Source organism: Scyliorhinus torazame, chromosome 3 (assembly GCF_047496885.1).
Source record: "Scyliorhinus torazame isolate Kashiwa2021f chromosome 3, sScyTor2.1, whole genome shotgun sequence".
NCBI classification, from domain to species: domain Eukaryota; kingdom Metazoa; phylum Chordata; class Chondrichthyes; order Carcharhiniformes; family Scyliorhinidae; genus Scyliorhinus; species Scyliorhinus torazame.
In genome coordinates, this window is record NC_092709.1 from 358,883,757 (window position 1) to 358,906,035 (window position 22,279).

The 22,279-nt window shown below is 53.8% G+C and overlaps 1 protein-coding gene across 1 annotated transcript in view; it reads left to right on the forward strand.

The window, feature by feature from the left end:
• LOC140409439 (disintegrin and metalloproteinase domain-containing protein 12-like) overlaps nucleotides 1-22,279 on the forward strand; it is a 422,048-nt gene that overhangs the window by 167,673 nt on the left and 232,096 nt on the right. The window contains exon 9 of the mRNA XM_072497872.1: nucleotides 6,873-6,954. Coding sequence (XP_072353973.1) covers nucleotides 6,873-6,954 — 82 coding nt within the window. The remainder of the gene's footprint in view (nucleotides 1-6,872; nucleotides 6,955-22,279) is intronic.

Genomic DNA, 22,279 nt, shown 5'->3' on the forward strand with positions numbered 1-22,279 from the left:
CAGCAAATTGCCTGACTTTCTTCCTTGATCTTCAGCTTTATTGAGATATCCTTCATGCTTCCCAGCTCACTGTTGAAGACAATGGTGTGTTTCTTCAAGAGCTTGGATAGACCTGATTCGGTCCAAAGACCTGCAGGTTAGGTGGATTGGCCATGCTAAATTGTCACTTATTGTCCAAAGATTTGCAGGTTAGGTGGGGTTACTGAGATAGGGAGAGAGAGTGGGCCTGGGTAGGGTGCTCTTTCAGAGGCCCGATGAAAACTCGATGGGCCTCGTGGCCTCCGTCTGCACTGTAGGGATTCTATGGAATCTGTCTTCAGATTTACCTTATTCCAATTTAATCTGACCTTTTCCAGCCAAGTTCTTCCCATTGGTGCCGGATAATGTCCTTTCACTTTGTACAGGAAGAAATCTGCCGTCTGTCCATCTAATCGCACTGTTGCATCAATGCGGCCTTCAACGGAACTCCTTCTCCAGTGTAGGTTTTTAACACGACCTTCAAGGGTTGCAGAGGAATATGTCGGAGCTTTTCGTATTAAACAATTCCTGGTACCAACGAGATGACTGCCCCAGCGCCCACATCCGTCTTCACCGGGAGGCTGACCGCCCGGCAATGGACTCATCCAATATTGATTTGTTTCATCACGAATATCCAGTACCATTAATGACAGTTCTCCTTCGGACTGTGAATCGAGAATCTTACCATGCCCTTTTTGTACCAGGTGGGCGCTTTCCCTTTATTCAGTTTCCCCACGGCCGATGAGCCCGATCCTAGAGGACCATCTTCGACCCTACATTTGACAAGTGTTTCCAGGAGGTGGGATTCTAGATCACTGCTATCCATTTCTCAGGATCCTTTCCCGGACTTCCTTTTGCCGCCGGGTGTCCTTGAAGAATTGTCTTCCTTTAATCGGGAGGTTCTTCTGAAGTAGATCTCTTCTGACCTCCCAGGCATTGACGCCTATGCTGCATTTGTTGAAGTGAGCCTTCAGGGTGTCTACAAAGTGCTTCCTTTGTCCTCCTCTTGCTCGGAAGCCTTTCTTTAGCTGGGTGTAGAAGATTTGCTGTCAGTCAGGACTCTGACATTGTCAGCACCTGGTCGGCCCAGCAGACTGGGTTTCGAGTGATCATGGCCTTGATGCTCTTTCAAGGTCACTGATGTTAGTGCACCTGCCCTCCCAGCTGATGCGGAGAATCCATCTCAGACAGCGTTGATGGTACCTCTCCAGGGTCTTGAGGTGACTCTGTACATGGTCTAAGTTTCAGAGCAGTGGGGCAAGAGTTGGGAAGATGACCGCCTTGTACACGAGGATCTTGGTGTCAGCACGAATGTCATGGTTGTCAAAGTCCTTAGGCTTCCGAAGGAGGCCCTCGCGGAGTGGATACTCTTATAACCCCGATGGAGGTCCCAGGACCATATGGTTTCCTATGACCTCCCCATAATATGAATTTCCCCTTTACATGGAGAGCCCCAACATGTATAAAGGCCCCGACCTTGGTGCAGGTCGGGACGGAGACCCTTAGGGGAGAATTTTTGGATCTGTATTTCAATAAATCTTGTTCATTAATTTCTACTTATCATCCATGCGTCCTGCTTACTGTGGATTGGATACGATAGAACATAGAACATAGAACATAGAAAATACAGCACAGAACAGGCCCTTCGGTCCACGATGTTGTGCCGAACCTTTGTCCGAGATTAATCATAGATTATCATTGAATTTACAGTGCAGAAGGAGGCCATTCGGCCCTTTGAGTCTGCACCGGCTCATGGAAAGAGCACCCTACCCAAACTCAACACCTTCACCCAACACCAAGGGCAATTTGGACATTAAGGGCAATTTATCATTGGCCAATTCACCTAACCCGCACATCTTTGGATTGTGGGAGGAAACCGGAGCACCCGGAGGAAACCCACGCAGACACGGGGAGGACGTGCAGACTCCGCACAGTCAGTGACCCAAGCCGGAATCGAACCTGGGACCCTGGAGCTGTGAAGCAATTGTGCTATCCACAATGCTACCATGCTGCCCTTGAGAACAAATAAATCTACACTATATCATTTTACCGTAATCCATGTACCTATCCAATAGCTGCTTGAAGGTCCCTAATGTTTCCGACTCAACTACTTCCACAGGCAGTGCATTCCATGCCCCCACTACTCTCTGGGTAAAGAACCTACCTCTGATATCCCTCCTATATCTTCCACCTTTCACCTTAAATTTATGTCCCCTTGTAATGGTTTGTTCCACCCGGGGAAAAAGTCTCTGACTGTCTACTCTATCTATTCCCCTGATCATCTTATAAACCTCTATCAAGTCGCCCCTCATCCTTCTCCGTTCTAATGAGAAAAGGCCTAGCACCCTCAACCTTTCCTCGTAAGACCTACTCTCCATTCCAGGCAACATCCTGGTAAATCTGCTTAGCACCTTTTCCAAAGCTTCCACATCCTTCCTAAAATGAGGCGACCAGAACTGTACACAGTACTCCAAATGTGGCCTTACCAAAGTTTTGTACAGCTGCATCATCACCAAACGGCTCTTAAATTCAATCCCTCTGTTAATGAACGCGAGCACACCATAGGCCTTCTTCACAGCTCTATCCACTTGAGTGGCAACTTTCAAAGATGTATGAACATAGACCCCAAGATCTCTCTGCTCCTCCACATTGCCAAGAACTCTATCGTTAACCCTGTATTCCGCATTCATATTTGTCCTTCCAAAATGGACAACCTCACACTTTTCAGGGTTAAACTCCATCTGCCACTTCTCAGCCCAGCTCTGCATCCTATCTATGTCTCTTTGCATCCGACAACAGCCCTCCTTACTATCCACAACTCCACCAATCTTCGTATCGTCTGCAAATTTACTGACCTACCCTTCAACTCCCTCATCCAAGTCATTAATGAAAATCACAAACAGCAGAGGACCCAGAACTGATCCCTGCGGTACGCCACTGGTAACTGGGATCCAGGCTGAATATTTACCATCCAACACCGCTCTCTGACTTCTATCGGTTAGCCAGTTCGTTATGCAACTGGCCAAATTTCCCACTATCCCATGCCTCCTTACTTTCTGCAGAAGCCTACCATGGGGAACCTTATCAAATGCCTTACTAAAATCCATGTACACTACATCCACTGCTTTACCTTCATCCACATGCTTGGTCACCTCCTCAAAGAATTCAATAAGACTTGTAAGGCAAGACCTACCCCTCACAAATCCGTGCTGACTATCCCTAATCAAGCAGTGTCTTTCCAAATGCTCAGAAATCCTATCCTTCAGTACCCTTTCCATTACTTTGCCTACCACCGAAGTAAGACTAACTGGCCTGTAATTCCCAGGGTTATCCCTCGTCCCTTTTTTGAACAGGGGCACGACATTCGCCACTCTCCAATCCCCTGGTACCACCCCTGTTGACAGTGAGGACAAAAAGATAATTGCCAACGGCTCTGCAATTTCATCTCTTGCTTCCCATAGAATCCTTGGATATATCCCGTCAGGCCCGGGGGACTTGTCTATCCTCAAGTTTTTCAAAATGCCCAACACATCTTCCTTCCTAACAAGTGTTTCCTCGAGCTTACCAATCTGTTTCACACTGTCCTCTCCAACAATATCGCCCCTCTCATTTGTAAATACAGAAGAAAAGTACTCGTTCAAGACCTCTCCTATCTCTTCAGACTCAATACACAATCTCCCGCTACTGTCCTTGATCGGACCTACCCTCGCTCTAGTCATTCTCATATTTCTCACATATGTGTAAAAGGTCTTGGGGTTTTCCTTGATCCTACCCGCCAAAGATTGTTCATGCCCTCTCTTAGCTCTCCTAATCCCTTTCTTCAGTTCCCACCTGGCTATCTTGTATCCCTCCAATGCCCTGTCTGAACCTCCCGGCCGGCACTGTTACTCACAGTACTCCCGTGCGGCACTGTTACTCACAGTACTCCGGCCGGCACTGTTATTCAGAGTACTCGCGGACGGAACTGTTCCTCACAGTATCCCCATCAGGCCCTGTTGCGCACAGTACTCCCGGTCGGCACTGTTACTCACAGTACTCCCGGTCGGCACTGTTACTCACAGTACTCCCGGCCGGCACTGTTACTCACAGTACTCCCGGTCGGCACTGTTACTCACAGTACTCCCGGTCGGCACTGTTACTCACAGTACTCCCGGCCGGCACTGTTACTCACAGCACTCCCGGCCGGCACAGTTATGGATCAATTCGGGCAGAGCACATGATAACCTTCCTTCTTTTTGGGTGCCTTATTGCTCTTTGACTGGTTTTGCAGGTGCCTAAAAACCCAGTTCACTGACCTCGTCGCCAGTTGGGCAGCACAGCAGCACAGTGGTTAGCACTGTTACTTCATAGCTCCAGGGTCCCATGTTCGATTTCTGCTTGGGTCTCTGTCTACGTGGAGTTTGCACGTTCTCCCCGTGTCTGCGTGGGTTTCCTTCGGGTGCTCCAGTTTCCTTCCACAAGTCGCAAAAGACGTGCTTGCTAGGTAATTTGGACATTCTGAATTCCATAAGACCATAAGACCATAAGACATAGGAGTGGAAGTAAGGCCATTCGGCCCATCGAGTCCACTCCGCCATTCAATCATGGCTGATTTCAACTCCATTTACCCGCTCTCTCTCCATAGCCCTTAATTCCTCCAGAAATCAAGAATTTATCAACTTCTGTCTTAAAGACACTCAACGTCCCGGCCTCCACCCCCCTCTGTGGCAATGAATTCCACAGACCCACCACTCTCTAGCTGAAGAAATTTCTCCTCATCTCTGTTCTAAAGTGACTCCCTTTTATTCTAAGGCTGTGCCCCCGGGTCCTTGTCTCCCCTGCTAATGGAAACAACATCCCTACATCCACCCTATCTAAGCCATTCATTACCTTATAAGTTTCTATTAGATCTCCCCTCAACCTCCTAAACTCCAATGAATATAATCCCAGGATCCTCAGACGTTCATCGTATGTTAGGCCTACCATTCCTGGGATCATCCGTGTGAATCTCCGCTGGACCCGCTCCAGTGCCAGTATGTCCTTCCTGAGGTGTGGGGCCCAAAATTGCTCACAATATTCGAAATGGGGCCTAACTAATGCTTTATAAAGCTTCAGAAGTACATCCCTGCTTTTATATTCCAAGCCTCTTGAGATGAATGACAACATTGCATTTGCTTTCTTAGTTACGGACTCAACCTGCAAGTTTACCTTTAGAGAATCCTGGACTAGGACTCCCAAGTCCCTTTGCACTTCAGCATGATGAATTTTGTCACCGTTTAGAAAATAGTCCACGCCTCTATTCTTTTTTCCAAAGTGCAAGACCTCGCACTTGCCCACGTTGAATTTCATCAGCCATTTCTTGGAACACTCTCCTAAACTGTCTAAATCTTTCTGAAGCCTCCCCACCTCCTCCTTACTACCTGCCCCTCCACCTATCTTCGTATCATCGGCAAACTTAGCCAGAATGCCCTCAGTCCCGTTATCTAGATCGTTAATATATAAAGAGAACAGCTGTGGTCCCAATACTGAACCCTGCGGGACACCACTCGTCACCGGTTGCCATTCCGAAAAAGAACCTTTGATCCCAACTCTCTGCCTTCTGCCTGACAGCCAATCGTCAATCCATGTGAGCACGTTGCCTCGAATACCATGGGCCCTTACTTTACTCAGCAGTCTCCCGTGAGGCACCTTATCAAAGGCCTTTTGGAAGTCAAGATAGATAACATCCATTGGCTCTCCTTGGTCTAACCTATTTGTTATTTCTTCAAAGTACTCGCCCTCTGTGCGAGGGGATTTTCACAGTAACCTCACTGCAGTGTTAATGTAAGCCTACTTGTGACACTAATAAAGATTATTATTGTTGCAAGTTTGTGATGGTTTCAAATTTCAGTTTGCAGGCCTTAGAGGTTCAAACAAACAAAGATCTTTATTTCGAGGATTTAAAATAAAGTTTTTTGAGTACCCATTTCATTTTTTTCCAATTAAGGGCCAATTTAAACGTGGCCAATCCACCTAGCCTGCACATTTTTGGGTTGTGGGGGCGAAACCCACGCAAACATGGGTAAAATGTGCAAACTCCACATGGAGAGTGACCCAGAACCAGGATCGAACCTGGGATCTTGGAGCCGTGAGACTGCAGTGCTAACCATCTGCGCCACCGTGCTGCCCTATTTTGAGGATGTTAACACCACAGGCTGTCATGCCACACTGCCCGTTTGCCCGCGCAAATGGCTGATTGCGCCATGTGATCAGTCTCTTAAAGGGCCCCTGCTCCACTGCAGGACTTTCAGTGAGACACCACAAGAAACACCATGGCTACACCACATAAGTAGACAGGGAGAAATTGTTGCCATTGGTTGAAAGGTTGAGAATCAGAGGGCAGCGACTTACTGTGAATGGCGAGAGAGTCAAAGGTGACATGAGGAAAAGCAGTGGCCGGTGCTGACCTGAACTGAGAGTGTGGCGGAAACAGAGTCAAACATTGCATACTTCTCTGAAAGAAACGACAGGTTGGTGGGGAGAATTGAGGGGAGTGGGGCGAGCTAAGGATCTCTTGCTGAAAACCATCACCAAAATGATGGGCTGGACTGGAACCCTTCTCTGAATCAAAGTACTAGGCAAGAACCATTCCAACAAAAAGATGTAATTGTCTCCTTTTGGGATACAGTAGAGATGTTTTTCTTATCAGTCCCTTGGGTAAAGTCTCAGACTAACATCCAAGCACAGTCCCAATTTCAGGGTGCATCAGTCACTAAGACCATGAAGTTCGTTCAACGTCCTTGAAAAATATTATCGCTTTATTCCCGTCATGGGAGATTGGTAATTGTTCCTTGATTCTCGCACCTTCTCTTTGAACGCTAATTTCTCTTTTACAGAGGTAAAATTAGATCTGGACTTTCAACCATGACACGCTATGGAGGAGTGTGCACAAGAAAGTTTGGTGGAGGAATCGTAACGGTGAGCTTCCCATTTCTCCTTTAACTCCCCAGTCCATGTACACTTTGGGTAACACACTGGCCTTGTCAAATGAGCTGACCTAAAATTGATGCTGAGCAGTAAGCTTGATGGGAGGGTATTGAGGTGCCCCCTCCGAGGGGAATAAGGATACTTATGTTGTTATTCCGTGCAATGTTTCAACAGGTTACTTTCAATCGGTGTCCGCTCAGGTGAGATCGATGTTTGAAAGTACAACGTTATAATCCGAGCTGATGTTACGATTGGACAAGTCAGATCCCGGAGTGGGACTCAGCTCGATAGGTCGGGTGGCACGGTGGCACAGTGGTTAGCACTGTTGCTTCACAGCACCAGGGTCCCGGGCTGGAATCTAAATATACAAGGATATGTGTCCATTTGAAAGGACAGCAAGTTGGGCGGAGGGCGTAAGGCTGCATTGTTCGTAAGGAATGAACTTAAATCGGACTTCTGGGGCGAGATTCTCCGACTCCCCCCCCCCCCCCCCCCCCCCCCCCCCCCCCAGTGGCTGAATTCTCTGGCACCGGAGATTCGGCGGGGGCGGGAATCGCGCCGCGCCGGTTGAAGTTCCCCCCCGACCCCGCGATTCTCCGGCCCGAATGGGCCGAAGTCCCGCAGGTAAAATGCCTGTCCCGCCGGCGTGGATTAAACCACCTCTCTTACCGGCGGGACAAGGCGGCGCGGGCGGACTCCGTGGTCCTGGGGGGGGGGGGGGGGCGCGGGGCGATCTGGCCCAGGGGGGTGCCACCACGGTGGCCTGGCCCACGATGGGGGCCCACCGATCCGTGGGCAGACCTGTGCCGTGGGGGCACACATTTCCTTCCGCCTTCGCCACGGTCTCCACCATGGCAGAGGCGGAAGAGACTCCCTCCACTGCGTATGCGCGGGGATGCCGTGAGCGGCCGCTAACACTCCCGCGCATGCGCCGCCCGGAGATGTCATTTCCGCGGCAGCTGGCAGGGCATCAAAGGCATTTTCCGCCAGCTGGCGGGGCGGAAATTCGTCCGGCGCGGGCCTAGCCCCTTAAGGTTGGGGCTCGGCCCCTCAAAATGAGGAGCATTCCGCACCTTTGGGGCGGCGCGATGCTTGACTGATTTTGCACCGTTATATAGAACATAGAACGATACAGCGCAGTACAGGCCCTTCGGCCCACGATGTTGCGCCGACATGGGAAGTCAAAAAACAAAAGCCATCTAACCTACACTATGCCATTATCATCCATATGCTTATCCAATAAACTTTTAAATGCCCTCAATGTTGGCGAGTTCACTACTGTTGCAGGTAGGGCATTCCACGGCCTCACCACTCTTTGCGTAAATAACCTACCTCTGACCTCTGTCCTATATCTATTACCCCTCAGTTCAAGGCTATGTCCCCTCGTGCTAGCCATTTCCATCCGCGGGAGAAGGCTCTCACTGTCCACCCTATGTAACCACCTGATCATTTTGTATGCCTCTATTAAGTCTCCTCTTAACCTTCTTCTCTCTAACGAAAACAACCTCAAGTCCATCAGCCTTTCCTCATAAGATTTTCCCACCATACCAGGCAACATCCTGGTAAATCTCCTCTGCACCCGCTCCAAAGCTTCCACGTCCTTCCTATAATGCGGTGACCAGAACTGTACGCAATACTCCAAATGCGGCCGTACCAGAGTTTTGTACAGCTGCAACATGACCTCATGACTCCGGAACTCAATCCCTCTACCAATGAAGGCCAACACTCCATAGGCCTTCTTCACAACCCTATCAACCTGGGTAGTAACTTTCAGGGATCTATGTACATGGACACCTAGATCCCTCTGCTCATCCATACTTCCAAGAACTTTACCATTAGCCAAATAGTCCGCATTACGGTTATTCCTTCCAAAGTGAATCACCTCACACTTCTCTACATTAAACTCCATTTGCCACCTCTCAGCCCAGCTCTGCAGGTAATCTATCTCCCTCTGTAACCTGTCTGTAACCTGCTACATCCATCCGCACTGTCGACAACACCACCGACTTTAGTATCGTCTGCAAATTTACTCACCCACCCTTCTGCGCCCTCCTCTAGGTCATTGATAAAAATGACAAACAGCAACGGCCTCAGAACAGATACTTGTGGTACGCCACTTTTAACTGGACTCCATTCTGAACATTTCCCATCAACCACCACCCTCTGTCTTCTTTCGGCTAGCCAATTTCTGATCCACATCTCTAAATCACCCTCAATTCCTAGCCTCCGTATTTTCTGCAATAGCCTACCGTGGGGAACCTTATCAAAAGCTTTACTGAAATCCATATACACCACATCAACTGCTCTACCCTCGTCTACCTATTCAGTCACCTTCTCAAAGAACTCGATAAGGTTTGTGAGGCATGACCTACCCTTCACAAAGCCATGCTGACGATCCCTAATCATATTATTCCTATCTAGAAGATTATAAATCTTGTCTCTTATAATCCTCTCCAAGACTTTACCCACAACAGACGTGAGGCTCACCGGTCTATAGCTGCCGGGGTTGTCTCTACTCCCCTTCTTGAAAAACGGAACCACATTTGCTATCCTCCAGTCTTCTGGCACTACTCCTATAGCCAATGATGACATAAAAATCAAAGCCAAAGGCCCAGCAATCTCTTCCCTGGCTTCCCAGAGAATCCTAGGATAAATCCCGTCAGGCCCCGGGGACTTATCTATTTTCAGCATGTCCAGAATTGCCAACACCTCTTCCCTACGTACCTCAATGCCATCTATTCTAATAGCCTGGGTCTCAGCATTCTCCTCCACAACATTCTCTTTTTCCTGAGTGAATACTGAAGAAAAATATTCATTTAGTATCTCGCCTATCTCTTCAGAATCCACACACAACTTCCCATCCCTGTCCTTGACTGGGCCTACTCTTACCCTAGTCATTCTTTTATTCCTGACATACCTATAGCTTTTGGCGCCAGTCGGCCGACATCGCGCCGATACCGGAGAATTGCGCACCAGGTGCCTAACCTCCCAAGCGGACCCAAAACAGCAGATTTTCCAGGATTCATGGCTCAGAAAAGCCACCCAATACTCCTAAAAACCCAAGAGGCATTAGCAGTGCAGACGCAGAAGAGAAGATGCCGGCAAACAGTAGCGCAAAAGGCCGGCGAGGAGGCAGAGGCGGTGGCACGGGGCAGCAGCAGCAAGCAGATGGAGCAGCGGGCACACGAGGCGAGGCGGAGGCCCCGCCGAGACAAGACAGAGGGCGACGCGAACAGAGGAGCACCAGCAGGCAGCGGCGCCCCCCCCCCCCCACCCCACACGACACCGGGGGGAGGGATGGCAGACATTTCTTAAAAAAGAACTGGCGGCCATGAGGGAGGCGATCCAAATGGAACCCCAGGTGGCAGTGAAAGAGGTGGCGAAGGAGGTGGTCAGGTGCCCTCCAGGCACGGTAGACGGCCTGGGACAGAAGTTGGAAGACCAGGAAAGACAATCCTTGACGTGGAAAGGGCGGGAATTGACCAGAGTGACAGGACCGTGGCTCTGGAGACCGAGGTGAAGACGTTGGTGACGGTCCAAGGCAACCTGAGGGGAAAGGCAGCGGAGCAGGAAAACAGGTCCAGGCTGTGGGCCTGCCACAGGGGGTGGCGGAAAGGGACCCATTGCCCGACATCGCCCGAATGCTGGTCGGGACCGAGACAAGACTCACAGGTCGCCCCGGCCAACACTCAACACGCTCTACAAGAGAGGGCTGAGGTTCCGCATGTTGTTCCCGGCCAGACTCTGGGTAACTTACTAAGGAAAAGAACATTCATGCGGCACCCAGGCGGAGGCCGTGGAGTTCGTGAAAACCAACAGTCCAGAAAAGGAACAGATGCAGCAACGGTGAGGGCAGCTGGGAATAAGTCACAAGGTGGTGGAAGAAACAGAACGAAGATCTGCTGTACGGACTCTGGTTTACGTGGGACTGTGCTGCCTCGTTCTCGGTGTGTTTGTGCGGGACTGTGCTGCCTCGTTCTCGGTGTGTTTGTGCGGGACTGTGCTGCCTCGTTCTCGGTGTGTTTGGCCGGGACTGTGCTGCCTCGTTCTCGGTGTGTTTGTCCGGGACTGTGCTGCCTCGTTCTCGGTGTGTTTGTGCGGGACTGTGATGCCTCGTTCTCGGTGTGTTTGTGCGGGAATGAGCTGCCTCGTTCTCGGTGTGTTTGTGCGGGACTGTGATGCCTCGTTCTCGGTGTGTTTGTGCGGGACTGTGCTGCCTCGTTCTCGGTGTGTTTGTCCGGGACTGTGCTGCCTCGTTCTCGGTGTGTTTGTGCGGGACTGTGATGCCTCGTTCTCGGTGTGTTTGTGCGGGAATGAGCTGCCTCGTTCTCGGTGTGTTTGTCCGGGACTGTGCTGCCTCGTTCTCGGTGTGTTTGTCCGGGACTGTGCTGCCTTGTTCTCGGTGTTTTTGTGCGGGACTGTGATGCCTCGTTCTCGGTGTGTTTGTGCGGGACTGTGCTGCCTTGTTCTCGGTGTGTTTGTCCGGGACTGTGCTGCCTTGTTCTCGGTGTTTTTGTGCGGGACTGTGATGCCTCGTTCCCGGTGTCTTTGTGCGGGACTGTGCTGCCTTGTTCTCGGTGTTTTTGTGCGGGACTGTGATGCCTCGTTCTCGGTGTGTTTGTGCGGGACTGTGCTGCCTTGTTCTCGGTGTGTTTGTCCGGGACTGTGCTGCCTTGTTCTCGGTGTTTTTGTGCGGGACTGTGATGCCTCGTTCCCGGTGTCTTTGTGCGGGACTGTGCTGCCTTGTTCTCTGCGTCTTTGTGCGGGACTGTGCTGCCTCGTTCTCGGTGTGTTTGTGCGGGATTGTGCTGCCGCGTTCTCGGTGTGTTTGTGCGGGACTGTGCTGCCTCGTTCTCGGTGTGTTTGTCCGGGACTGTGCTGCCTCGTTCTCGGTGTGTTTATGCGGGACTGTGATGCCTCGTTCTTTGCGTGTTTGTGCGGGACTGTGCTGCTTCGTTCTCGGTGTGTTTATGCGGGACTGTGCTGCCTCGTTCTCGGTTTGTTTGTGAGGGACTGTGCTGCCTCGTTCTCGGTGTGATTGTGCGGGACTGTGCTGCCTCGTTTTCGGTGTGTCTGTGCGGGACTGTGTTGCCTCGTTCTCTGCGGTTTGTGAGGGACTGTGCTGCCTCGTTTTCTGCGTGTTAATGCGGGACTGTGCTGCCTCGTTCTTGGAGTCTATGTCCGGAACTGTGCTGCCTCGTTCTCGGTGTTTTTTGTGCGGAAATGTGCAGCCTCGTTCTCGGTGTGTTTGTGCGGGACTGTGCTGTCTCGTTCTCGGTGTGTTTGTGCGGGACTGTGCTGCCTCGTTCTCGGTGTGTTTGTGCGGGACTGTGCTGCCTCGTTCTCGGTGTTTTTTGTGCGGAACTGCGCTGCCTCGTTCTCGGTGTGTTTGTGCGGGTCTGTGCTGCCTCGTTCTCTGTGTTTTCGTGCGGGACTGTGCTGCCTCGTTCTCGGTGTGTTTGTGCGGGACTGTGCTGTCTCGTTCTCGGTGTCTTTTTGCGGAACTGTGCTGCCTCGTTCTCGGTGTGTCTGTGCGGGACTGTGCTGCCTCATTCTCTGAGTGTTTGTGTGGGACTGTGCTGCCTCGTTCTCGGTGTGTTTGTGCGGGACTGTGCTGTCTCGTTCTCGGTGTGTTTGTGCGGGACTGTGCTGCCTCGTTCTCGGTGTGTTTGTGCGGGACTGTGCTGTCTCGTTCTCGGTGTCTTTTTGCGGAACTGTGCTGCCTCGTTCTCGGTGTGTCTGTGCGGGACTGTGCTGCCTCATTCTCTGAGTGTTTGTGTGGGACTGTGCTGCCTCGTTCTCGGTGTGTTTGTGAGGGACTGTGCTGCCTTGTTCTCGCTGTTTTTGTGTAGGACTGTGCTGCCTCGTTCTCGGTGTCTTTGTGCGGGACTGTGCTGCCTCGTTCTCGGTGTCTTTGTGCGGGACTGTGCTGCCTCGTTCTCTGTGTGTTTGTGCGGGACTGTGCTGCCTCGTTCTCTGTGTGTCTGTCGGGCACTGTTCTGCCTCGTTCTCAGTGTGTTTGTGCTGTACTATGCTGCCTCATTCTCGGTGTGTTTGTGCGGGACAGTGCTGCCTCGTTCTCAGTGTGTTTGTGCGGGTCTGTGCTGCATCGTTCCCAGTGTGTTTGTGCGGGACTGTGCTGCCTTGTTCTCGGTGTTTTGTGCGGGACTGTGCTGCCTCGTTCTCGGTGTTTTTGTTTGGACTGTGCAGCCTCGCTCTCTGCGTGTTTGTGCGGGAATGTGCTCTCTCGTCCTCGGTGTGTATGCGAGCGACTGTGCTGCCTCGTTTTCGGTGTGTTCGTGCGGGACTGCGCTGTCTCGTTCTCGGTGTGTTTGTGCGGGACTGTGATGCATCGCTTTCGGTGTGTTTGTGCGGGACTGTGCTGCCTCATTCTTGGTGTGTTTATGCGGAACTGTGCTGCATCGTTCACGGTGTGTTTGTGCGGGACTGTGCTGCATCGTTCTCTGTGTGTTTGTGCGGGACTGTGCTGCCCGTTCTCGGTGTGTTTACGTGGGACCTTGCTGCCTCGGTCTCGGTGTGTTCGTGCGGTACTGTGCTGCCCCGTTCTCGGTGTGTTTGTGTGGGACTGTGCTGCCACGTTCTCGGTGTGTTTGTGCGGGACTGTGCTGCCTCGTTCTCGGTGTCTGTGTGCGGGACTGTGCTGCCTCGTTCTCGGTGTGTTTGTGCGGGACTGTGCTGCCTCGTTCTCGGTGTCTTTGTGCGGGACTGTGCTGCCTCGTTCTCGGTGAGTTTACGCGGGACTGTGCTGCCTCGTTCTCGGTGTTTTTGTGCGGGACTGTGCTGCCTCGTTCTCGGTGTTTTTGTGCGGGAGTGCGCTGCCTCGTTCTCGGTGTTTTTGTGCGGGACTGTGCCGCCTCGTTCTCGGTGAGTTTACGCGGGACTGTGCTGCCTCGTTCTCGGTGTTTTTGTGCGGGACTGTGCTGCCTCGTTCTCGGTGTTTTTGTGCGGGACTGCGCTGCCTCGTTCTCTGATGTTTGTGCGGAACTGGGCTGCCCCGTTCTCGGTGTGTTTCTGCGGGACTGTGCTGCCTCTTTCTCGTTGTGGTTGTCCGGGACTGTGCTGCCTCGTTCTCGGTGTGTTTGTGCGGGACTGCGCTGTATCGTTTTCGGTATGTCAGTGCGGGACTGTGCTGCCTCGTACTCTGCGTGTTTGTGCGGGACTGTGCTGCCTCGTTTTCTGCGTGTTAATGCGGGACTGTGCTGCCTCGTTCTTGGTGTCTATGTCCGGAACTGTGCTTCCTCTTTCTCGGTGTATTTGTGCGGTTCTGTGCTCCCTCGTTCTCGGTGTTTGTGCAGGACTGTGCTACCTCGTCTTCGGTGTGTCTGTGCGGGACTGTGCTGCCTCGTTCTCTGCGTGTTTGTGCGGGACTGTGCTGCCTCGTTTTCTGCGTGTTAATGCGGGACTGTGCTGCCTCGTTCTCAGTGTCTTTGTGCGGGACTGTTCTGTCTCGTTCTCCGTGTGTTTGCCCGGGACTGTGCTGCCTTGTTCTCACTGTGTTTGTGCAGTTCTGTGCTGCCTCGTTCTCGGTGTGTTTGTGTGGGACTGTGCTGCCTCGTTCTCGGTGTTATTGTGCGGGACTGTGCTGCCTCGTTCTCGGTGTGTTTGTGCGGGTCTGTGCTGCCTCGTTCTCGGTGTGTTTACGAGGGACTGTGCTGCCTCGTTCTCGGTGTTTTTATGCGGGACTGTGCTGCCTCGTTCTCGTGTGTTTGTGCGCAAATGTGCTGCCTCGTTTTCGGTGTGCTTACGCGGGACTGTGCTTGCTCGTTCTCGCTGTAGTTTACACGGCAGTGTGCTGCCTCCTTCTCGTTGTGTTTGTGCGGGACTGTGCTGCCTCGTTCTCGGTGTGTTTACGCCGGACTGTGCAGCCTCGATCTCGGTGTGTTTGTGCGGGACTGTGATGCCTTGCTTTCGGTGTGTTTGTGCGGGACTGTGCTGCATCGTTCTCTGTGTGTTTGTGCGGGACTGTGCTGCCCGTTCTCGGTGTGTTTACGCGGGACCTTGCTGCCTCGGTCTCGGTGTGTTTGTGCGGGATTGTGTTGCCACGTTCTCGGTGTGTTTGTGCGGGACTGTGCTGCCTCGTTCTCGGTGTCTTTGAGCGGGACTGTGCTGCCTCGTTCTCGGTGTGTTTGCGCGGGACTGTGCTGCCTTGTTCTCGGTGTTATTGTGCGGGACTGTGCTGCATCGTTCTCGGTGTGTTTGTGCGGGACTGCGCATCCTCGTTCTCGGTGTGTTTGTGCGGGCCTGTGCTGCCTCGTTCTCGGTGTGTTTGTGCGGGAATGTGCTGCCTCGTTCTCGGTGTTTTTTTGCGGGACTGTGCTGCCTCGTTCTCCGTGTGTTTACGTGGGACTGTGCTGCCTCGTTCCCGGTGTGTTTGTGCGGGACTGTGCTGCCTCAGTTTCGGTGTGTTTGTGCGGGACTGTGCTGCCCCGTTCCCGTTGTGCTTGTGCGAGACTTTGCTGCCCCGTTCTCGGTGTGTTTACGCGGGACTGTGCTGCATCGTTCTCGGTGTGTTTGTGCGTGACTGTGCTGCCTCGTTCTCGGTGTGTTTACGCCGGACTGTGCTTCCTAGTTCTCGCTGTGTTTACACGGCAGTGTGCTGCCTCCTTCTCGTTGTGTTTGTGCGGGAATGTGCTGCCTTGTTCTCGGTGTGTTTGTGCGGGACTGTGCTGCCCCGTTCCCGGTGTGCTTGTGCGAGACTTTGCTGCCCCATTCTCGGTGTGTTTACGCGGGACTGTGCTGCATCGTTCTCGGTGTGTTTGTGCGGGACTGTGCTGCCTCATTCTCGGTGTGTTTATGCGGGACTGTGCTGCATCGTTCTCGGTGTGTTTGTGCGTGACTCTGCTGCCTCGTTCTCGGTGTGTTTACGCCGGACTGTGCTTCCTAGTTCTCGCTGTGTTTACACGGCAGTGTGCTGCCTCCTTCTCGTTGTGTTTGTGCGGGAATGTGCTGCCTTGTTCTCGGTGTGTTTGTGCGGGACTGTGCTGCCCCGTTCCCGGTGTGCTTGTGCGAGACTTTGCTGCCCCATTCTCGGTGTGTTTACGCGGGACTGTGCTGCATCGTTCTCGGTGTGTTTGTGCGGGACTGTGCTGCCTCATTCTCGGTGTGTTTATGCGGGACTGTGCTGCATCGTTCTCGGTGTGTTTGTGCGTGACTCTGCTGCCTCGTTCTCGGTGTGTCTGTGCGGGACTGAGCTGCCCCGTTCTCGGTGTGTTTGTCGGGTACAGTTCTGCCTCGTTCTCAGTGTGCTTGTGCTGAACTGTGCTGCCTCGATCTAGGTGTGTTTGTGCGGACTCTGCTGCCCCGTTCTCGGTGTGTTTGTCGGGGACTGTTCTGCCATGTTCTCAGTGTGTTTGTTCTGAACTGTGCTGCCTCGATCTAGGTGTGTTTGTGCGGGACCGTACTGCCTCGCTCTCGGTGTGTTGGTGCCGGACTGTGCTGCCTCGTTCTCGGTGATTTTCTGCGGGACTGTGCTGCCTTGTTCTCGGTGTGTTTGTGCGGAACTGTGCTGCCTCGTTCTCAGTGTGTTTGTGCGGGACTGTGCTGCCTTGTTCTCGGTGTGTTTGTGCGGGAATGTGCTGCCTCGTTCTCGGTGCGATTGTGCGGGACTGTGCTGCCCCGTTCTCGGTGTGTTTATGCGGATTTGTGCTGCCTCGGTCTCGGTGTGTTTGTGCGGGACTGTGCTGCCTCGTTCACAGTGTGTTTGTGCGAGACTGTGCTGCCTCGTTTTCGGTGTGCATACGCGGGACTGTGCTTCCTAGTTCTCGCTGTGTTTACACAGCAGTGTGCTGCCTCCTTCTCGTTGTGTTTGTGCGGGACTGTGCTGCCTCATTCTCGGTGTGTTTACGCCGACTGTGCAGCCTCGATCTCGGTGTGTTTGTGCGGGACTGTGATCCCTCGCTTTCGGTGTGTTTGTCCGGGACTGTGCTGCCTCATTCTTGGTGTGTTTATGCGGACCTGTGCTGCATCGTTCACGGTGTGTTTGTGCGGGACTGTGCTGCATCGTTCTCTGTGTGTTTGTGCGGGACTGTGCTGCCCGTTCTCGGTGTGTTTACGTGGGACCTTGCTGCCTCGGTCTCGGTGTGTTCGTGCGGTACTGTGCTGCCCCGTTCTCGGTGTGTTTGTGTGGGACTGTGCTGCCACGTTCTCGGTGTGTTTGTGCGGGACTGTGCTGCCTCGTTCTCGGTGTCTGTGTGCGGGACTGTGCTGCCTCGTTCTCGGTGTGTTTGTGCGGGACTGTGCTGCCTCGTTCTCGGTGTCTTTGTGCCGGACTGTGCTGCCTCGTTCTCGGTGAGTTTACGCGGGACTGTGCTGCCTCGTTCTCGGTGTTTTTGTGCGGGACTGTGCTGCCTCGTTCTCGGTGTTTTTGTGCGGGACTGCGCTGCCTCGTTCTCGGTGTTTTTGTGCGGGACTGTGCCGCCTCGTTCTCGGTGAGTTTACGCGGGACTGTGCTGCCTCGTTCTCGGTGTTTTTGTGCGGGACTGTGCTGCCTCGTTCTCGGTGTTTTTGTGCGGGACTGCGCTGCCTCGTTCTCGGTGTGGCTGTGCGGGACTGTGCTGCGTCGTTTTGGTGTGTTTGTGCGTGACTCTGCTGCCTCGGTCTCGGTGTGTCTGTGCGGGACTGAGCTGCCCCGTTCTCGGTGTGTTTGTCGGGGACTGTTCTGCCTCGTTCTCAGTGTGTTTTTGCTGAACTGTGCTGCCTCGATCTAGGTGTGTTTGTGCGGGACCGTGCTGCCTCGCTCTCGGTGTGTTGGTGCCGGACTGTGCTGCCTCGTTCTCGGTGATTTTCTGCGGGACTGTGCTGCCTCGTTCTCGGTGTGTTTGTGCGGGACTGTGCTGCCTCGTTCTCAGTGTGTTTGTGCGGGACTGTGCTGCCTTGTTCTCGGTGTGTTTGTGCGGGAATGTGCTGCCTCGTTCTCGGTGTGATTGTGCGGGACTGTGCTGCCCCGTTCTCGGTGTGTTTACGCGGGATTGTGCTGCCTCGGTCTCGGTGTGTTTTTGCGGGACTGTGCAGCCTCGTTCACAGTGTGTTTGTGCGAGACTGTGCTGCCTCGTTTTCGGTGTGCTTACGCGGGACTGTGCTTCCTAGTTCTCGCTGTGTTTACACGGCAGTGTGCTGCCTCCTTCTCATTGTGTTTTGCGGGACTGTGCTGCCTCGTTCTCGGTGTGTTTACGCCGGACTGTGCAGCCTCGATCTCGGTGTGTTTGTGCGGGACTGTGATGCATCGCTTTCGGTGTGTTTGTCCGGGACTGTGCTGCCTCATTCTTGGTGTGTTTATGCGGACCTGTGCTGCATCGTTCACGGTGTGTTTGTGCGGGACTGTGCTGCATCGTTCTCTGTGTGTTTGTGCGGGACTGTGCTGCCCGTTCTCGGTGTGTTTACGTGGGACCTTGCTGCCTCGGTCTCGGTGTGTTCGTGCGGTACTGTGCTGCCCCGTTCTCGGTGTGTTTGTGTGGGACTGTGCTGCCACGTTCTCGGTGTGTTTGTGCGGGACTGTGCTGCCTCGTTCTCGGTGTCTGTGTGCGGGACTGTGCTGCCTCGTTCTCGGTGTGTTTGTGCGGGACTGTGCTGCCTCGTTCTCGGTGTCTTTGTGCCGGACTGTGCTGCCTCGTTCTCGGTGAGTTTACGCGGGACTGTGCTGCCTCGTTCTCGGTGTTTTTGTGCGGGACTGTGCTGCCTCGTTCTCGGTGTTTTTGTGCGGGACTGCGCTGCCTCGTTCTCGGTGTTTTTGTGCGGGACTGTGCCGCCTCGTTCTCGGTGAGTTTACGCGGGACTGTGCTGCCTCGTTCTCGGTGTTTTTGTGCGGGACTGTGCTGCCTCGTTCTCGGTGTTTTTGTGCGGGACTGCGCTGCCTCGTTCTCGGTGTGGCTGTGCGGGACTGTGCTGCGTCGTTTTGGTGTGTTTGTGCGTGACTCTGCTGCCTCGGTCTCGGTGTGTCTGTGCGGGACTGAGCTGCCCCGTTCTCGGTGTGTTTGTCGGGGACTGTTCTGCCTCGTTCTCAGTGTGTTTTTGCTGAACTGTGCTGCCTCGATCTAGGTGTGTTTGTGCGGGACCGTGCTGCCTCGCTCTCGGTGTGTTGGTGCCGGACTGTGCTGCCTCGTTCTCGGTGATTTTCTGCGGGACTGTGCTGCCTCGTTCTCGGTGTGTTTGTGCGGGACTGTGCTGCCTCGTTCTCAGTGTGTTTGTGCGGGACTGTGCTGCCTTGTTCTCGGTGTGTTTGTGCGGGAATGTGCTGCCTCGTTCTCGGTGTGATTGTGCGGGACTGTGCTGCCCCGTTCTCGGTGTGTTTACGCGGGATTGTGCTGCCTCGGTCTCGGTGTGTTTTTGCGGGACTGTGCAGCCTCGTTCACAGTGTGTTTGTGCGAGACTGTGCTGCCTCGTTTTCGGTGTGCTTACGCGGGACTGTGCTTCCTAGTTCTCGCTGTGTTTACACGGCAGTGTGCTGCCTCCTTCTCATTGTGTTTTGCGGGACTGTGCTGCCTCGTTCTCGGTGTGTTTACGCCGGACTGTGCAGCCTCGATCTCGGTGTGTTTGTGCGGGACTGTGATGCATCGCTTTCGGTGTGTTTGTGCGGGACTGTGCTGCCTCATTCTTGGTGTGTTTATGCGGAACTGTGCTGCATCGTTCACGGTGTGTTTGTGCGGGACTGTGCTGCATCGTTCTCTGTGTGTTTGTGCGGGACTGTGCTGCCCGTTCTCGGTGTGTTTACGTGGGACCTTGCTGCCTCGGTCTCGGTGTGTTCGTGCGGTACTGTGCTGCCCCGTTCTCGGTGTGTTTGTGTGGGACTGTGCTGCCACGTTCTCGGTGTGTTTGTGCGGGACTGTGCTGCCTCGTTCTCGGTGTCTGTGTGCGGGACTGTGCTGCCTCGTTCTCGGTGTGTTTGTGCGGGACTGTGCTGCCTCGTTCTCGGTGTCTTTGTGCGGGACTGTGCTGCCTCGTTCTCGGTGAGTTTACGCGGGACTGTGCTGCCTCGTTCTCGGTGTTTTTGTGCGGGACTGTGCTGCCTCGTTCTCGGTGTTTTTGTGCGGGAGTGCGCTGCCTCGTTCTCGGTGTTTTTGTGCGGGACTGTGCCGCCTCATTCTCGGTGAGTTTACGCGGGACTGTGCTGCCTCGTTCTCGGTGTTTTTGTGCGGGACTGTGCTGCCTCGTTCTCGGTGTTTTTGTGCGGGACTGCGCTGCCTCGTTCTCGGTGTGGCTGTGCGGGACTGTGCTGCGTCATTTTGGTGTGTTTGTGCGTGACTCTGCTGCCTCGGTCTCGGTGTGTCTGTGCGGGACTGAGCTGCCCCATTCTCGGTGTGTTTGTCGGGGACTGTTCTGCCTCGATCTCAGTGTGTTTGTGCTGAACTGTGCTGCCTCGATCTAGGTGTGTTTGTGCGGGACCGTGCTGCCTCGCTCTCGGTGTGTTGGTGCCGGACTGTGCTGTCTCGTTGTCGGTGATTTTCTGCGGGACTGTGCTGCCTCGTTCTCGGTGTGTTTGTGCGGGACTGTGCTGCCTCGTTCTCAGTGTGTTTGTGCGGGACTGTGCTGCCTTGTTCTCGGTGTGTTTGTGCGGGAATGTGCTGCCTCGTTCTCGGTGTGATTGTGCGGGACTGTGCTGCCCCGTTCTCGGTGTGTTTACGCGGGATTGTGCTGCCTCGGTCTCGGTGTGTTTTTGCGGGACTGTGCAGCCTCTTTCACAGTGTGTTTGTGCGAGACTGTGCTGCCTCGTTTTCGGTGTGCTTACGCGGGACTGTGCTTCCTAGTTCTCGCTGTGTTTACACGGCAGTGTGCTGCCTCCTTCTCATTGTGTTTTGCGGGACTGTGCTGCCTCGTTCTCGGTGTGTTTACGCCGGACTGTGCAGCCTCGATCTCGGTGTGTTTGTGCGGGACTGTGATGCCTCGCTTTCGGTGTGTTTGTGCGGGACTGTGCTGCCTCATTCTTGGTGTGTTTATGCGGAACTGTGCTGCATCGTTCACGGTGTGTTTGTGCGGGACTGTGCTGCATCGTTCTCAGTGTGTTTGTGCGGGACTGTGCTGCCCGTTCCGTGTATGTTTACGCGGGACAGTGCTGCCTCGGTCTCGGTGTGGTCGTGCGGTACTGTGCTGCCCCGTTCTCGGTGTGTTTGTGAGGGACTGTGCGGTCCCGTTCTCGGTGTGTTTACGCGGGATGTGCTGCCTCGTTCTCGGTGTGTTTACGCGGGACTGTGCTGCCTCGTTCTCGGTGTGTTTGTGCGGGACTGTGCTGCCTCGTTCTCGGTGCCTTTGTGCGGGACTGTGCTGCCTCGTTCTCGGTGTGTTTACGCGGGACTGTGCTGCCTCGTTCTCGGTGTTTTTGTGCTGGACTGTGCTGCCTCGTTCTCGGTGTGTTTGTGCGGGACTGTGCTGCCTCGTTCTCGGTTTGTTTGTGCGACAATGTGCTGCCTCGTTCTCGGTGTTTTTATGCGGGCCTGTGCTGCCTCGTTCTCGGTGTCTTTGTGCGGGACTGTGCTGCCTCTTTCTCGGTGTGTTTATGCGGGACTGTGCTGCCTCGTTTCGGTGTTTTTGTGCGGAATTGTGCTGCATCGTTCTCGGTGTGTCTGTGCGGCACTGCGCTGCCTCGTTCTCGGTGCTTTATGCGGGACTCTGTTGCCTCGTTCTCGGTGTGTTTGTGCGGGACTGTGCTGCCTCGTTCTCGGTGTGTTTGTGCGGGACTGTGCTCCCTCGTTCTCGGTATGTTTACGCCGGACTGTGCTGCCTCGTTCTCGGTGTGTTTGTGCGGGACTGTGCTGCCTCAGTCTCGGTGTGTTTGTGCGGGACTGTCATGCCCCGTTCCCGGTGTGCTTGTGCGAGACTGTGCTGCCCCGTTCCCGGTGTGCTTGTGCGAGACTGTGCTGCCTCGTTCTCGGTGTGTTTGTGCGGGACTGTGCTCCCTCGTTCTCGGTATGTTTACGCCGGACTGTGCTGCCTCGTTCTCTGTGTGTTTGTGCGGGACTGTGCTGCCTCAGTCTCGGTGTGTTTGTGCGGGACTGTGCTGCCCCGTTCCCGGTGTGCTTGTGCGAGACTGTGCTGCTTCGTTCTCGGTGTGATTGACCGCGACTGTGCTGCCTCGTTCTCGGTGTGTTTGTGCGGGACTGTGCTGCCTCGTTCTTGGTGTGTTTACGCGGGAGGGTGCTGCCTCGTTCTCGTTGTGTTTGTGCGGGACTGTGCTGCCTCGTTCGCGGTGTGTTTGTGCGGAACTGCGCTGCCTCATTCTCGGTGTGTTTATGCGGGACTGTGCTGCGTCGTTTTGGTGTGTTTGTGCGTGACTCTGCTGCCTCGTTCTCGGTGTTTTTGTGCGGGA